This window comes from Typopeltis vanoorti, chromosome 9 (assembly GCF_054136105.1).
Source record: "Typopeltis vanoorti isolate ZY-2024b chromosome 9, IOZ_Tvanoo_1.0, whole genome shotgun sequence".
Taxonomy (NCBI): Eukaryota; Metazoa; Arthropoda; class Arachnida; order Uropygi; family Thelyphonidae; genus Typopeltis; species Typopeltis vanoorti.
The window spans coordinates 51998162-52016893 of NC_143557.1; the positions used below are offsets into that span (position 1 = coordinate 51998162).

General features: G+C 36.1%; 1 protein-coding gene across 5 annotated transcripts in view; it reads right to left on the reverse strand.

The window, feature by feature from the left end:
- Positions 1-18732, reverse strand: part of tty (tweety) — a 423622-nt gene that overhangs the window by 143749 nt on the left and 261141 nt on the right. For all 5 annotated transcript variants that reach the window (XM_090398011.1, XM_090398010.1, XM_090398012.1 and 2 more), the window contains exon 6: positions 1547-1642. In XM_090398011.1, coding sequence (XP_090254137.1) covers positions 1547-1642 — 96 coding nt within the window. The remainder of the gene's footprint in view (positions 1-1546; positions 1643-18732) is intronic.

Sequence of the window (18732 nt, forward strand, 5' to 3'; positions counted from 1 at the left end):
ACTATAAACAAACTTGACTTCAATGGATGTTTCCCCCATGTTCTCTCCCCACCTTCCATATAATAAAATTTATGGTGGAGGTAGTGTGATGGTTTGGGGAGGTATCTTGTTCGGTGGATGCACCAACCTGTATGTACTTCTTTGCAGAACCATGAATGCTGCAACTAACAGAGAAGAGGTCCTGGATTCATATGTTCATCCATATGTGGGTGTGATAGGCAAGAATTTATCCTACAAGACAATAATGCTCCTCCTTATCGAGCACAACGCATGGACCAATATCTTCAAAGAAGAGACTATTATATGTGTGAACTGGCCAGCCAAGTCTCTTGATCCTACTGAGCAAGTCTGGGATGCTCAAGATAGACACGTCTTGCTACTCTCAATCCTTTCCCCCAAAACCTTGAGGAGACTTAGGAGAGCTTTGCATGTGCAATGGTTGTCATTACCAACTGAACCCTGGACACAATTATAAACAGTATGAAACATTGTTGTCACCATATCGCTGTGAAAGGTGACTACATTCCTTATTGAGGTGCCATGGCAATCTCATTTTGCCTTCTTGTTTTCAACCATTATCTTCAAGTATCCATTTTTGTGAGTGTCTTTTTTTTTGTGTCTCATAGTATACTGCTTTTCACCGAATTGCATAAAAATTCATCCTATACATTATTTCAATTATCATGATTTTTCTCTTTGTTCCTTAATTTATGGAAACCTGTGTGTGTGTGTGTGTGTGTGTGTGTGTGTGTGTGTGTGTGTGTGTGTGTGTGTGTGTGCGTGCATGCGTGCGTGCGTGCACGTGTGTATACACACACACACACTTCTATGTAATTTTTTGTAAAGAAAATAATTAAATTTGGAAATAGCAAAACTAGTAAAGCAGATATGGTGGAAACCAGTTAATTTTATACAGAGGGAGGAAAAAAAGTAAAAAGGAATATAAGATAGCATTTAATGAAATTTAACAAACAGTTAGGAGAGTGGGATAAGGAACAGATGGATCATATCAACATATTCCTTCTTTTTCCTAAACCTCATACCAATACAACACAGCACTAATTTGCTACAAGATTTGCATAATATTTATGGGATTGATATACTTTAAAAAAAAATATCTGATCCAACAGTTGATTAAAGACTGGTATAATACATTTTACATGAATAAATCACATGGATTTCATTATGATGATTAAAACTCCTCTTTCATGAAATTCAAGTCATGTGTTTTGCTTTTCTTGATAAATTCTGATTTAACTATATGATCACTGAAGATGGCTAAGATATATTCACCAAGCCTAAAATTAAAAATTTGAGGTGCTAAACCAAAAAACAACATATAATTTGTATACAGGTACAGAACTAATGACCTGTGCATGTAATCATATCAGAGCCTGATGATTTCTGAAACTAGAATGTCAGTCAGTTAAAAGAAGCAATGTTCAAATTCTAATAAAGTATTATATAGAATAATAACTCTACTAATAAAAAATAATGAATAAATATATAATCAAATATTATCATGTTCAATAAAAGCTGTACTTACAAGATAAGAAGGCAACGAGAATGTCGAATTACTCCCCACAGAAGAATTAGACAAACAAGAATCAAAACAGACAAGGCAGCAATGGTAACTGGCCATCTAAATACAAGATTTTAATAAGTATATTCATGGGAAAAAGTTATTTCAACAGAATGGAAATAACTTTCGACATAAATAAGGAATATTTACATAAACTATTTCTATCAACATTACTTAAAATCAAACAAACCAAACACACCTGCAATCTGGCAGACTAGTCAATTTAATAAAAATGTCAAATGTAATTTTCATTGCATCAGTATGAGAAATCATATAATTTGTATATTTCAGGCCCAAAACAACATGGGTATTTACTTTTTTATCTGAAGTGAGTTAAACAAGTACATTTATAGTAATTTTCATGATATTAACAGAAACACTGATAACAAAAACAAAAAAGAAATTAAAGGGAACGAAAGTTACAGATGGTTTTACTAGGCTATATAGTGGAGTGAACCAACATCAGAGTTTCTAGTGGTGTGGCCATTTTGATCAATAATAAATGGGAAAAAAAAGAATAAGAAAGTATAATTTTGTAAATGATCAACTTATAACAGTTAAATTAAAAATAGAAGCTATTTAAACATCATAGGAGTATATGCCTGTGAAGAAGGTAGGAAAGAGGATTTTGAACAATTTAATGAGGAACTACAAAAACAGTTAAATAAATGTAATAAAAATGACTATATATATTAATAGCAGGAGATCTTAATGCTAGAGTTGGAAATAATCCAATCCCAAATGTCTTAGGAAAATATGGAGAGATTTGCATGAATAACAATGGCAAGAACTATTAGACTTCTGTACTTTCAATAATTTTAAAATAACCAAAACTTTTTTTAAAAAATAAAAAATATATAAATAAATATTATTATTATTATTCAGGCCTCCATGGAGTCAAAAGACTCATCATGGGAGGTCCTTCCTAAGAAACACAAAGTCTATCAAGAGTCATCGAGGGGAGGTCCCCCCCTGAGAAACACAAAGTCTATCATACCACTCCTTAAACTCATTGACCGTTCTCGCTCTCACCACTCCATCAGGCAATACATTCCATGGTTCAACCACCCTCCATGCAAAGAAACCACTCCTCACCCTCTTGCAAACAGTTTCCTTTCGTAACTTCCAGGGATGGCCTCTTGTCATCACTCCTTCTCGCTATTCAACCAAGCGAAAGAACTCCCCAGTGCCAACCCTGTAACCATCTCTCAACAGTTTAAAAGTCTCAATCATATCACCTCTCCTTTTTCTATCCACCAAACTCTGCAGTTCACATTCCCTCAGCCGATCCTCATAACTAACATGATACAGTCCTGAAACCATCTTTGTTATCCGCCTTTGTACCCTTTCCACAGTTAATTTATCCCCTTCAAATCTTGTGGACCAAATCTAAGAACAATAGTCTAAGTGTGGTCTGATCAGAGACTTATACAATGGAATGATAACCCTTTTATCTCTGCAGGTCAGTGTCCTTCTCATTATTGCAGCAATCCTCTGTGTTACCTTCACCACCTTTGCAATATGTCCCCTAAATTTCAGGTTTCTATCAATCATTAACCCTAGATCTCGTCTCCCCTACTTCCTCCAGTATAACCCATCCCATAGAGTATGCAGCATCCCATCGATGTTTACCAAACCTCAAGACCTTACATTTTGCTGCATTAAACTGACACCCCCATTCATTTGGCCATCTATCTAGCTTATTCAAATCCTCTTGCAGGGCTGCCGCATCTGCACTATTACTAATAAACCTTCCCAGCTTCGCATCATCTGCAAACAACTTAATATCCACTTGCAATCCACTGACAATGTCATTGATATAAAGGTTAAACAATATAGGTCCCAGTACTGAGCCCTGTGGGACCCCACTTGTAACCCTCTGCCTCCTTGAAACTGTCCCACCATACACAACTCTCTGATACCTATCGGACAGCCAATCCCGAATCCAGTTGACCAATCTGACATCCATACCCATGTGCTGCAACTTAAATATCAGCTTATCATGTGGCACCCTGTGAAATGCTTTCGCTAAGTCTAAGAAAATGGCAGTATATGCCTTTCCCTCATCTAATGCGAATGGAAGAAGAACAAGATCTATAACTGATTATATCATTACTAATCAGAATCTAACCCCATGTGTGAGAGATGTACATGTTTAAACAGGAAGTGAAATTTTTTCAGATCATTATTTAGTAATCTCCAAAACTGAAATACTAGCAAAATGGAGAAAGAAAGTAAATAAAAACAAAACAAGAAATAGAACAAGTATACAAAGTATATCTATTACAAGAAGAAAGCATTAGCATGCTATATCAAGATTAACAGATTACCTAAAAGGAGCCAAAATCAGTGGACACCTAAGATATAGTAGAAAATGGAAAACTTTAATAAAGATAATCCATAAAGCAGCCTCTGAAGTACTCGGAAATTAAAATAAAATATTAAAAAGAAAAACATTAAAAATTGGAAACACAGATATAGAAAACACAATAAAAGAAAAACAAATGGCATACAAATCACTCCAAAAACATACAAAGGAAACAAGAAACCTCACATTCCTCCAACAGTTATTTACTAATTTTAAGATTATTTACATCACAGATTCTTAAAATTAGTAAATAACTGTTGGAGGAAATGTGAGGTTCCATCAGACTGGTTAAAAGCTAAAGTTATATCTATATTTAAGGAAGGAGACAGAGATGATTGTGGAAACTACAGAGGAACAAGTTTATTAAATACAGGTTACAAAATTTACGGTAAAATCCTAAATAAAAGACTTAGAAATATTGCAAACACTCTACTCTCAGAAGAACAAAATGGTTTCAGACATGGAAGATCATGTAAAGACAATATTTATGCACTAAAACAAATTTTTGAAAAAAGATGAGAATTTAATTTAAAGACTCACATGGTCTTTATAGATTATGAGAAAGCTTTTGATAAAATACATAGAGAAAAACTATGAATACAATGAAAAAAAAACAAGGATATCTATTAAATTTGGTACAAGCTATACAAAGTTTATAAAATGATACAAAAATACAATTACAGTTTGAAATTACAGAAGAGATTGAAATAAATCAGGGTGTTGTCAGAAAGGGAGGTAGCTTTTTTCCAACTCTATTCAATATATATTGATCAGATTATTAAAATATGGAAAAGTAACAGTAAAACAAGGTATCCAGTTAACCAGAAGAATTTGTATCAGTACAATGCAGTATGCAGATGATCAGATTATATTACAAGACAATGAAGATGACCTTCAAAAATCAGTTTACGAATGAAACAAAATAAGCCAACAATACAATTTAAAAATTTCACAAAAAAAAAAAAAAAAAAAAAAGTCACAGCTATTAAAGGTTGGGATCATGTTAGATCAAAAATAATTATAGAAAATAAAATAATAGAACAGATGACAGTTTAATTATTTAGGCTACATAATAACATATATAAAAAATAAAGATATAAATAAAAAAAAAATAAAGAAATTTCAGAAAATCTGTGGAAGACTGTGGACACTGAATAAAAAAAACAAGATGAGAAACGCAACTAAAATTAAGACATCAGAAAAGAACTAGATATTTATAACATAAATGAAAAGATCAAGGAATATAGAGAGAAATGGAAAGAACATCTATTTAGGATGGCAAGATATCAGATACCAAAAGAGGTGGATAGATATAGACCAAAGGGAGAGAGAGAGAGCGGAAGACCAGTGAAGCTGGAACAGGCAAATGCCTAATCCTTGAAGTGGAGGAGGAGAACTTCCAAACAGGCAGCTTGATGTTATTCAAAAGATTTCCAATCTGATAATCTGAAACTGAAGGAAAGAAATTCATAACTGATCATAATGTGATATGAAGGTCCTCATATTAAAGTTTTCTTGTGTTGGAGTTCTGCCATCATGATACTATAAAGGCTATAGAGGACACGTCTGCAACCTATATAGCATCCAGAACATGATGACACTAACACGAAAAAACCTTAATATAAGAGAACTGTAGAAATGTGTTTAATGTAGTTCCAATACAAAACTTTATTTTTATTTATTTAGAGAGATTTTTTTTTATTATTATTTATTTTCACCAGAGGTCATGCTAGTGTAAATGATTAACAAAGGATTCAAATTTATCTTACTTTTGTGTAGTGTCATGTAGCTTGTGTTCTGTGCATATGTATGTTTACCTGATAATGACCTCAATACAGAAGTCGAAACATTGAGTGTTATTTTCTTAATTATAAGTAAAGTAATTACTCCAACACATGTTTCCATCTCTATCGATTCTTCACTATGAAAGTATTTAGAGTGTAATGTAATGTTGGCCTAGTTGACCAAGTGGATATCACTTGCACTCTTAAACCAACAGGTTTAAGAGTGCAAGTGGTATTTAAAATACATTTTGGCTGAAGAGTGCATTTTGGTTTGGTCTACTGCAAGCAAAGATGTTTGTATATTTAGATTTAGCGAATTTCATTACCCAGGGTGAGTCCACCATCCTGCTTACTGGAGGCCTGAAGCACATTGAAAAAGTGACATGTTTCCTCAAGGGCAGGATTTCCAGATTACTTAATCCCCAGCTCACTGGTGGTCCTAAATATACCATAGGTCTACAGTCTTTTGTGGGTAGGGTAACATAAAAAACTTTATATCATGACAAAGTATCTCTAATATTTTTTGTGGGGGGGAGGACTAGACAACCTTTTGGAATGGCTATGATAGTCTAAGGGCAACTGCAGTTTATGCATCATATGCACCAATTCTTAATCTTTAAAAAAGTTGCAATAATTTTCCCCCTTATCTTTCATAAAAGAATACAGTATATGAAAGTGTTAAAAATGGCAACAAAACAGATTGTTTACCCTTTTGAACTTGTGCTATTAGCTTATGAAAATTGCCTGTGATACCAAGTAACTTAACTGCAATCACTGGCAACACAAAGAAAGGTAGGAAATGGCAGCAAATAATAAAATTTCTTTAGTATTTGGACACAGATTTCTTTACTAATATTTAATTTCAGTAGATTCTATAGCTGAGTTTAAAAAAATCAATCGAAATGTTAATATTCCTGTCAACTTCAGGTAATAAAGATTTCTTAGTAATTCTATATTTGTTTCCTCAGAATCTGATATTACTATTACTTGGTCATAGCAATAAACAAATCTACAATATATACATAGTGAGATTATTATTATTATTATTATTACCCCAAGACTCATCTGGGAGGTCCTTTCATCACACACACAGCTCATCATACTGTGCCTTGAACACATTCAAACTCCTTGCGGACACCACACTCTCAGGCAAGGCATTCCAATCATTTACAACACTGAACGAAAAAAACCTACCTCTCACTCCCGTACTCATACCCCCTTTATACAGTTTGCAGGGATGACCTCTGGTTCTCCCCCGATCTCCCACTATTTTCTGTAGAACTTTTCCAGCATTGATCCTATAACAACCCCTTACCAACTTGTAGGTCTCTATCATATCTCCCCTCTTCTTCCTGTCCACCAGACTCTGCAAGTTGCATCTTCTCAATCTTTCCTCATACTCGACATTCCAGAGGTCAGAAACTACCTTGGTCAATTGCCTTTGGACCCTTTCCAACATCTCTTCATCCTTCTGAAAACCAGGTGACCAAATCTGGGCACAATAGTCCATGTGTGGACTAATCAAAGCCTCATACAAAGGAACAAGAATCTTCCTACTTCTACATGTCAGTGTCCTCTGCATCATTCCCAGAAGCTTTGTGTTGTCTTCACAATTTTGACTATGTGTCCCCTAAATTTCAGATCCTTATTCACTATCACCCCCAGATCTCTTATTTCCTCTACTTCCAACAATATATTCTCACTAAGCATAAATTCTGCATCCCATCTTTGTTTTCCAAATTTTAAAACCTTACATTTTGAAACATTGAACTCACATCCCCATTTCCGTGCCGTCATGCCATTCTCTCTAAAATTCATTTATTTCAGAAAAATAAAACAGTAAATGCTGTAGCAGAATCACCATGAACTGTCATCTAATTAAAAAATTCACAGCTATCATGGACAACTCTAAACTCAAAAGTTGTCTGTCATTCTTTTTAAAGTCTGATCGTTTTCCATTTTATGTTAAAATGCAGCAATTCCTCAATTATCTGCTCTCCAAATAACTAAACCTTCAATTAAACAATTATTAAATGGATTAGCATGTCAAATAAGTTCTAGTACAACACATGTTACAGTACCTTCAATATCGACCATTCAATTATGCGACTAATAAACTGATTTCCTACTGCATATGAAACAGATTACTGTCCTTTTAAAGTAAAAACCTTACTGAAATATATCGCCAAAGATTGGACTTCCTGGCATTCTTTTCCTCAATTCCACTGAAAACAACCATACCAAATTACCTCCAACAATATCAAGAAGCTTGCTGCATGCCACCTCCATATAAAGTAATAAGAATCCCACACATTTGGACATTAACAGGTCTTTTGGTCATGGTGACAACCCTCTAATTGTGCTCAAAACATTTCCTCAAGAACTAATGCTTATTCCATATCATCTTTCCTACCTGTTTGGAATCTATCCCACATATGGAAACACCTATATTTAGCCCATTCCCAAAAATAAGTCAGTCATCAAACTACTGTCCAAGTGCTTTTGCCTTGGCCCTCTCAAACATAAAGGAGAAAGAGTTATCAACAGCCAACTTCTTTAATATTTGGAGACCCATCAATTAATTAGTGATCATCAATAGAGATTTTGCATTCTTGTTTCATAACCAATCTCTTAGTCATCTCTAATGACCTCTGAACATAAGTCAAAGAAAGGTTTAGAGTAACTCATGAAGTTTCTGTTGCCATTTCCTAGACTTCGATTAGATCTGACACTGAGGCCTGCTCAGTGAACTTTCATCTTATGGTATGCTTTCAATTTTTTGCAAATGGATCACCACATCATCCCCTATGGTCATTCACTACACATCCACATCATAGTAGACTGTGCTCTCTTCTCAGATTTCTCCACCAATGTTGGAGTACTCCAGGACACTGTACTTTCACCCACTTCTTTCTTTTATACATAAATATCCTTCTCTCAATGATGTCAAATCATATATCTGTACCTTCTCATGATGGTACGCTTCATTCATCTGCTATGCATGATGCAGCTTACAGTGCACAATTATTCAAAGCTTCAATATCTTCCATGATCAATGCTTAAACTTTGCTATTCCTCAGCAGGATGATGCAACATTTTTGATCTTCAACCAAAGCACAGTCCTGTCTTATTTCCATTCTTTTTGATAACACCCAGATCTATAAACAAAATCAATTTCTATTTCTCATCTTGGGCAGACACAAATACATCTCAGCCATGGTCTATTTATTATTATTATTATTACTATTATTATTGCATGGACACTCCATGGAGTCCTAAGACTCATTGTGGGAGACCCAAACTATCAACACAATATCAATCATAGCTCTCCTTGAAACCATTAACAGACAAAGCACTCACAACTGACTCAGGCAACCCATTCCATTCATCCACCACTCTCCAACTGAAAAATCTAGTCCTCACACCCTTTCTAACCATGTGCTTATCCAACTTCCAGGGATGACCTCTTGTTCTGCCCCATCTCGCCAAGTGCTGAAACATTTCCCCAGCATCAATACTAGAAAATTCTTTAAGTAACTTAAATGTTTTTATCAACCCCCCCCCCCCACACTTTCACCTATCAACCAACTTCTGAACCAAAAAAACCCTCAAACCCTCAATCTATCCTTATATGGAGCATTCCACAGATCTTGGTCATTCGCCTCTGGATCCCCTCCACCACTTCCTCATCCCCAAGAAACCCAGGTGACCAGACCTGAGCACAGTACTCCAGATGTGGTCATATCAAGACTTCATAAAAAAGAATTACAACTCCCTTATCTCTGCTAGTCAGTGTGTTCTTCAATAACAAAGCAATCTTGTGAGCTACCCTGCCTACATTAGTAATTAATATATATTTTGTGTGTGTGTGTGTGTGTGTGTGTGTGTGTGTGTGTGTGTGTGTGTGTGTGTGTGTGTGTGTGTGTGTGTGTGTGTGTGTGTGTGTGTGTGTCTATATATGATATATATATGATATAGATATGCAGTAATGCATATCTATATATGTGCGTGGGTTTTCTGAAGATTGAGATTTTTAAAGAATCAGACAGCCTGGTAAGTTTGATGTCTAGAAAGGGCAGAGAACCATGTACTTCAAGTTCAGTGGAAAACTTGATACCTGGATTAAAGTTGTTCAAATTATTTAAAAAAATATGAAGGTTACATACTGTCAGAAACGTACTCTCAACTAGAGAGAGAGACCAGCAAGAGAGATATATAATCGGACCAATAATCCTCTTGAAATGACCATGGAACTACCAAGAAATATCCATAGATCTCTACGTTCTCTTCATCTGCTCATTCCCTGATTGTATGGCCTTCCAAAGATACAGAAAGAAAATATTCCTTTAAGATCCATAGTTGGAAGTATTAACTCTCCTACATATAACTTATCAAAATATCTCGCTACCTCCTTGAAAGTCTTCACAGGGAAATCTTCTTCTTACATCAAAAATTAAGCTGACTTTGTTTCCAAAATAAAAAACCTCAAACTCAAGAATTCAGATATCATGGCAAGTTTCGACATAGTAGCACTTTTTACTAGTGTTCCCACCTAAGATGTTCTCACTCTTCTAAGAAACAAGATTTCAAAAAAGAAGTTCTCTTTGCTTTCACATCGTATTAATTCAGGCTACTTCAAGTTTGAAAACAAGATTTGTATACAAAGTAATGGATTGGCCATGGGTAGTCCACTGTCTCCGATACTAGCTAACATTTTTTTCGAAGAAAAAGCCATTTCTTCTGCGACACTGAAACCTAAAATTTGGCTCTGTTATATAGATGATATTTTCCTGATTTGGGAGTACAGTATAAACAACTTTCACATTTTTCTAAATCATTTGAACAACTTTCATCCAGATATCAAATTTATTATTATTATTATTATTTAGGCCTCTAAGGAGTCAAAAGACTCATCGAGGGAGGTCCTTCTTAGGAAACACAAGTCTATCAAGACTCAACGTGGGAGGTCCCTCCTAGGAAACACAAAGTCTATCATACCACTCCTTAAACTCATTGACCGTTCTCGCTCTCACCACTCTATCAGGCAATGCATTCCAAGATTCAACCACCCTCCATGCAAAGAAACCACTCCTCACTCTCTTGCTCATAGTTTCCTTTCGTAACTTCCAGGGATGGTCCCTTGTCGTCACTTCTTCCCGCTGTTCGACCAAGCGAAAGAACTCCCCAGTGTCAACCCTGTAACCATCTCTCAACAGTTTAAAAGTCTCAATCATATCACCTCTCCTTCTATCCAGCAAATTTACTACTAAACCTGAAGTAAATGGTTCTCTGCCCTTTCTGGCCATCAAACTTACCAGATTGTCTGATTCTTTAAAAATCTAAATCTTCAGAACCCCCCCCCCACACACACACACAGATAGATACTTGCATGCATCCTCTCACCACTATCCAGCACAAAAATTAGGCATCATATCCACTCTCGCTCATCATGCCAGGTCCTTGATCAGACTAAGAAGAGCTCAAAAATGAACTGAAACATCTTAAAAGGACCTTCACAAATAACGGTTACTCTTCCAAAAGTATTAATAAACTACTGTACCACTGTCATGAAAACACTGTTGAGGTTTCTACCAACCCCAGAGCTTACATCAGTTCTCTTGCCCCTAAACTGGCAAGAATTTTGAAGAGGTTCAATATCAAAATGTGTTTCTCCACTCTACCTAAACTCCAGTCAATTCTAAGTCACACCAAAGAAAATCATCACCATCTTCAGTTTCCAGGTGTCTACAGAATCATATGTGACTGTGGGAAACCATATTAAGGTGAAATTGAAAAGTCTGTCTAACTAAGTCTCGAAGAATACTAGAGAGACATCTCATACAATAGAACCAGAGCTATCGCTCTCTCCAGCCACATCTTGTTCTCAGTTAACTCCGATGACGAAGGCCGCCAATTTCAAATAGATTGGAATTCACGATCCAACATTCATTAATGTTATGATGAATTAGAACATCATATCCTGGAATCAAAAGAAATAATCCTTGACTCTTCCCACATGAACAGCAATATCAGTTATAGTCTGCCAGACTCACGTAGCTCTGCTATTCAGCACTGGCAAACTCCTGAAGTTATACGCTCGCATATACTTAACAACAGAACTGTAGCCCAGACTCCAATTCAAACATAACTACAGTTTCTAATGCTCTGTTGTTGTAATAGTGCAATATTTCTTACAGTCTTTTATTTGCTTTTTATGTTATGACACCTGACAAAGTCGGCATTCCGACGAAACTAGTGGTGTGGTTATATTAAATTTACTTGTTTTTCTATTACCATGGAATTCAGTCATTAAATAAGATTTAATACATATATATATATATTTCATAATTAATATATTATTATTAAGAGAGACCTCCAGGGAGTCAGAGACTCATCGAGGGAAGCCACATACTACACACACAACATCCAATGGCAATCCATTCCAATCATGTGCCACCCTATGAGAGAAAAATCTAGTCCTCACCCCCTTCTTAGTGGCCTTCATTCTCAGCTTCCAAGGATACCCTCTCTTCCTTTCTCCACCCTCCATAAATTGAAAAATTTCATTAAAAGAAATCCTGTATGACCCTTTCAGAAGTTTGTAAGTCTCAATCATATCTCCCCCCCTTTCTCCATCTGCTAGTGTCTGCAGTCTACAAATTCTCAATCTGTCTTCATACTCAGTATTCTGCAATCCTGATATCAATTTTAACACTCTCCTTTGTACACTCTCCAATATATCAGAATCACGATGGAAACCATGAGACCAGACCTGCACACAATAGTCCAAGTGAGATCTTATCAAGGCCTTGTAAAGAGGCAAAATAACATCCTTATCTTTACATGTGAGCGTTTCAGCATTGCAATTATCCTTTGAGTTGTATTTGCAATCATTGCCACATGACCCCCCTGAACTTCAACTTCCAATCTATTAATACCTCAAGATCCCTATCTTCATTATTTCTTCTAGCCTAATCCCACCAATATAATACAACACTGGATATCTAATCACACTGATGTGAATGATTTTACATTTACTGACATTGAATTGACACCATTTTCCCTTGCACAATTACAGCCTATTCAAATCATTCTGCAAGTACTGCATATCAGCAGCATTCCTGATTACCCTACCTATTTCTGCATCATCATCAGCAAATAGCTGTATGTTGCTTGTCAAATCCTTCCCAATATCATTAAAGTACAGATTGAATAACAGTGGACCAAGCACTGATCCTTGTGGTACACCACTAGTTACCTTAAATCTTGCAGACTCACATTACCCATATACCACTTTTTGATATCTGTCAGCCATCCTCTTATCCATGCTAATATTCTATAGGTCCCATTTCCTCCAATTTATGCAGCAGTCTCCCATGCTGTATTCTGATAAAAGCCTTAGCAAAATCCAAAAATTTCATGGTGTATCCATTCCCCTTGTCTAGTTCAATGTTAACATTGTTATACAATGTGAGCAAGTTGCTAAAACATGATCTTCCCTTAGTAAACCCATGTTGTTTATTGCAAAGCAGAGATTCACTGTCAGCCCATTTCTGAATGCGAGCACTAACCAATTTTTCCAAAATCTTCACCACTACTCCTGAGATACTAATCAGTCGATAGTTGGATACATCGGGTCTTTGCACCATCCTTGTGCAATAGAATTACCATACATTCCTTGCATTCCTGGAAAATCTTCCCTGTTCTGAGACTTATGTCAAACAGCCTGGTCAAAGGAATGGCAAGCTCAGCTGAACACTCTTTTAGCACATGTGCTGATATCACATCAGTCCCTAATAGCTGAATTCTTATTCAATTTGTGCAACAGCTCCAATATCTCATCTTCATATACCTGCATTTCTTCATCTACTGTAGAGGTAATAGTGAGCTCAATATTGCATACACCAGTTTGATAGCTTTTAACAAAATGGGCACTCATTAACTGAACAACCTCTTCTGCATCTGTAACGCTCATGCCATCAGGATTTAGAAGAGTTATTCTTTCATATTTATTCCTTCTTTTACTTGAAGCATAATGATAGAATTCTTGTGGGTTGTCTTTAGCATGCAGAGCCAGTTTCTTTTCATACTCAGACTTTGCTTTCCATACAACAGTCATGACTATTCTAGCCTGCTGCTCATAACGTTCATAACAGACGTCATCCTTATGCACATGGTATTCCTTCTGCATCATCCTTTTCTTACGAATCTCTTGCTTAATAAGATTACATATCCATTTGACTCCTACTCTATTTATTCTTCGAACTCTTGGGACACATTCTGATATTGCATCACTCAAGTGTTGTATAAATGCTTCCCATGCACTCTCGATATTCTTTCCATCCAGCAACCGATCCAAATTCCACTGAACTGAGTATACTCCTCAGTTGATCATAATTTCCTGCTTTGTAGTTCAGCATGTAACCTTTTCTGAATGGAACATTCATAAACTTAGTCACTTCCCAAGTGAGTACCGCATGATCACTGTCACCAACCAGAGGCAGAATAGTTACATCTTTCTTTCTTTAACTAAAACGCCCTCTGACACTATAATCAAATCTAACATTCTTTGATCTCGAGTTCCTTTTGTCACATGCTGCTTGAGGAAGTTGTCCTGCAACAGCTCAATAAATGAATTTTCATTCTTCTCATGAGATTCTACTGATATCCAATCAATGTTTGAATAATTAAAGTCTCCCCATTATGATTACTCCTTTCGCGCTCATCTTTTCTATTTGGTGATGCATTTCTTCATCACTAGCAACCGTTCCACCAGGTAACAACACTCTTCTATGTAATTAGTCTTGTTAGATTCCACTTTACACCACATGGCTTCAAACTCACCGCGGCATGAATTATTGTTAGTAGTACTACAATCATAAATCTCAACTCTGACTGGATTCAAATATCTGATATCATTAGCAGCATGTCCCCTCCTCTCCTCTCTATCCTTCCTAAAAATACTGTACCCGTGACACTCAATACCAGTTAGTAGGTCTGATTCTAATAACCAGGTCTCACTAATACCTACAATCTGAGGTCGCAACATATTGACTATCCCTTTCTTTCTGATACTCCTAGCATCCGTGTACAGACAATAATCTACCTGTTTATTCTTTTGTATTGTCTTGTCTGCAGTCTGCCTGACACATCTGGACAACTTGCAGATCTCTATTATTCTCTAATGCCTTACACATGTAACGTCTTTGCACACATATGATGGGTCCGAACTGGAAGAACACAAACCTAAAATTTTGATAAATAGGTTAAAAGTGAAATAGAAAAATATTAAGACATGAATAAGTTCATGTAAATATATTTTGTACAGCAAAAGTATTGTACATCACATTTTTAGTTTAAGCAGGGGTTCTCAACCTTTTTCAGTGGCGTACCACTATATTTAATTCAAGATATTAAATGTACCAGTAAGCAAATCTGTTTTCGTACCATCTGGCAGTGGCTCACGTACCACCAGTGGTACACGTACCATATGTTGAGAATCCCTGGTTTAAGGAATACCACTGAACAGATGTTTCTTAATGTTGAAAGCGACAAACTTCTATGCTATAGAATTTATACCCTCTTTATGTCTAAATTTTATAGCTTTTGCTAAAGCTTTTAACAGTATTGATAGAGAGACATTATGGAGAATTATTGGAAACTTTGGAATTCCTGGTCAATATGTGAGAATAATAAAAGAAATGTACAAAGAAATTGAAAGTTGTGCTACTACACAGCAAACAACATGAGAATGGTTTGAGATAATGATCGTGTGTGACAAGATTGTGTAGACTACTTTTTAACATAGATACTATTATTAAATATTATTAAAATTCTCTGGATTAGAGATGAGTTGATGAAAGTTTTTTCCATTTGGCTATGCTACCAATTACACAGCCAAGTGAAAAAAAAAAAACTTCCATCAACTCATCTCTAATCCAGAGAATTTTAATAATAAGATGTGACACTTTTTGGCAACTGGCATATGGAAATGTGACCTCCATTACTTCCACCTCAGTAACACCATCTCTGGGTCTGGCTCCCACTAATGAGACCTCAATAGTAGGTCGAAACCGGTCTGGGTAGTGACCTTTCCCTTAATGCATAGCATTATACATGTTCGCAAGGATATGTGCTTTGCATTATGGGATACTAAGGCAAGTGATGAGAACTTATACCATCTTTGCCACGAGTTGCCCTAGTCTGAAAATACTTCAGGTGCAAACTTTGTTTGCTTACACTTGGATAAAGGATTAAACTAAATATATAATTGGTAGCATAGCCAAGTGAAAAAACTTCCATCATCTCTAGTGGTAAGTGGTAATTAAGGTGCTAGAAAAGAAAACTAAAATTCAGAAATGAATGAATACTAATATAGGTATTATTTCTGGGAAAATTCCCATGTTACTCCTCTTAAAAACTATTATTTTCAGGGCTATTTCACCTGCTTTCGTTTAGGAGTGTCCCTTTTTTTGTGTCACTGGCGTTCTATTAAAAAATTCTTAGGGCATTACTTTTTTGACCTAAATGTAAAAATAAGATGTGGAGGAAAGATTTTAGAAGTGGAAAAAGATTTCAATATTTAGGTAGCTGGATCTCAGAGAAAGGAACTTCAGAGTTGGACATTAGAAATAGAATAGGCAAAGCTAAATCAGCATTTATGGGAATGAAGAGAATTTTAATAAACAAGAACACTAAAATAGGCATTAGAATTGGAATAGTTAAAGCAACAGTTTGGAATATTGCAAGTTATGGAAGTGAGTCATGGACACTCAATTAATGCATTGGAAATGTGGTGTTATAGAAAGATGGAAAAGATTAGCTATACAGAAAGAATATCAAATCAAGAAGTTTTAAGATGAGTTGGGATGGAAAGAACACTGCTAAAGAATATTATGCAAAGAAAGACCAGATTTGCAGGACATCTTCTGAGAGGTTCTTCGGGACACCCGACAAGAACTATATTACAAGGGAAAGTTGAGGGGAAGAGAAGACGTGGAAGACCAACTAGAGAGTGGTTTAATAACATCATGGAATCGACTGGTTTAAGAATGATGGAAGCGACAGACAGAGAGAAATGGAGAAGAGCTGCTCATCTGCTGCAACCCTCTTGCTAGAAGATGCTACCAGACGACGACGACATTACTGATGTATTTTAGAGACAAATATATGCAGAATAATAGAAGAAGAAATGGAAAAAAGGGGGCTGAAAATAGAAATTTTTTTTTGAGGAAGGGGAAGGGTTTATCAGAGAAGGCATCAGGGGAGGGTGTTAACAGGGTGCGAGCCGTTTTGCCATACATTGTCTTTGGAACACATTGGGAAGTGGATGCTATGTCATATAAGCTTGGTGTTTCTGCCTTTGGAGTGCTTGTGTTATTGCCTATTGGTTGGGGTCATGACCTAATTTTTATGTTATGGAGCTTCCAACCATCGGAGATTATGTAGGGTTGGTGGACGTTGATTGAGTTTTTGTCACATTTTATGGCTATCGTTTCCGATATTCTAAGCATTGTTTCATTGTCTTGTCTGTCTATTATTATGCCCTTGTCAATTTGCAGGGCATGTTTCTGCTATTTCTGTTTTCCCTGTACTTTTCATTCCATTTGTCTTTTTGTTGTTGCGTTTTTTTAGTGTTTAAATGTTCTGGAATAGGGATGTTACAGTTCTGGAAGTGTTCTTGTAGTCTTGCCCATAAAGACCTGATGGTAAAATGTAGGTGACATGACATCACAGTCTTTTTGGCGAGGAAATTTGTAGACCATGTTGTGGTGTTCTAATATTTCTTTGTGTGTGTGTGTGTGTGTGTGTGTGTGTGTGTGTGTGTGTGTGTGTGTGTGTGTGTGTGTGTGTGTGTGTGTGTGTGTGATTTAGTGGGTTTTAGAAGTGTTGCCAATTTTTGGTTGGTGATGAATACCAGCTTATGGTCAGTATGTTTGAAAATGTATTTGTAGGCTTTGTATGTGTTCTGGATGTATGGCAGTTGATAACTTTTTGTGTTGAGAAGTTTGTTTTGGTTATAGGGTTGTTTTGATGGGTTTTTGCTGTCCTGTTAGCGCAATTTATTAGTTGTGTAGGATAGTTTCGATTTTGAAAAATCTGTGTAAATTTCTTTATTTCTGTGTTGAGATAATTACAGTTAGTTGAAAACTTGTAAGCATTTATGAATTGTGATAGGATGACCGATTTTTTAACAGAATATGGATGGTATGAGTTGAAATGGAAGTAGTTGCCGATATGCGTGGGTTTGTGGTATATTTTCGTGGCTATTTTATTGTTTGTTCTGATTAATGTCAGGTTTAGGAAATTGATGGATTTGCCCTGTTCAGTTTCTATAGTGAGTTTTAGTCAGTTGCTGTAATTGTTAAGGAATGCTTGTAACGTGGTGATGTGTGTTGGTTTTCCAATGCTTAGAATATTGTCCACATATTGGCAATAAAAGGGGGGGGAGTGATTCTATGTGTGTGCTGGGAATAATTCTGCTAATTGTCCGCTGATGTTTTGGTCCATAGGGAGTCTGAAAATTTGAATATACATGCTGTTGTTGAACTTAAAGAAGTTCGCTGAGATTACTAGTTTGATTAAGTTTATGATATCACCAGGTGCTAAATTTGTATGAGAATGTAGGGTGTGGTCTTCTGTGAGTGGTGTGTGTACGATGTCTAATGTTCTGGAAACGTCTACATTGGTTTATAACCAAATTGCATCTAATGAAGTGAGGATGTCTTCGTGGGATAGGGTTAGGTTATTTATTCTTTGGAAAAGGTCTGTGTTTTTTTATCATAGAGCTTGACATTGTAAGTAGCAGTTTAAGTAGGCTGGCTATGCATTTTGATAAAGGTGCTGTGATGCCCTAAGAATTTTTGTGTAGAAAGCCAATGACACAAAAAAGGGGCACTCATAAACGAAAGCAGGCAAAATAGCCGTAAAAAGAATACTAATATGATATTCTGTGGGGGACTTTGTGAAGTCTTTCCATAGTAATTTACTCACTTTCT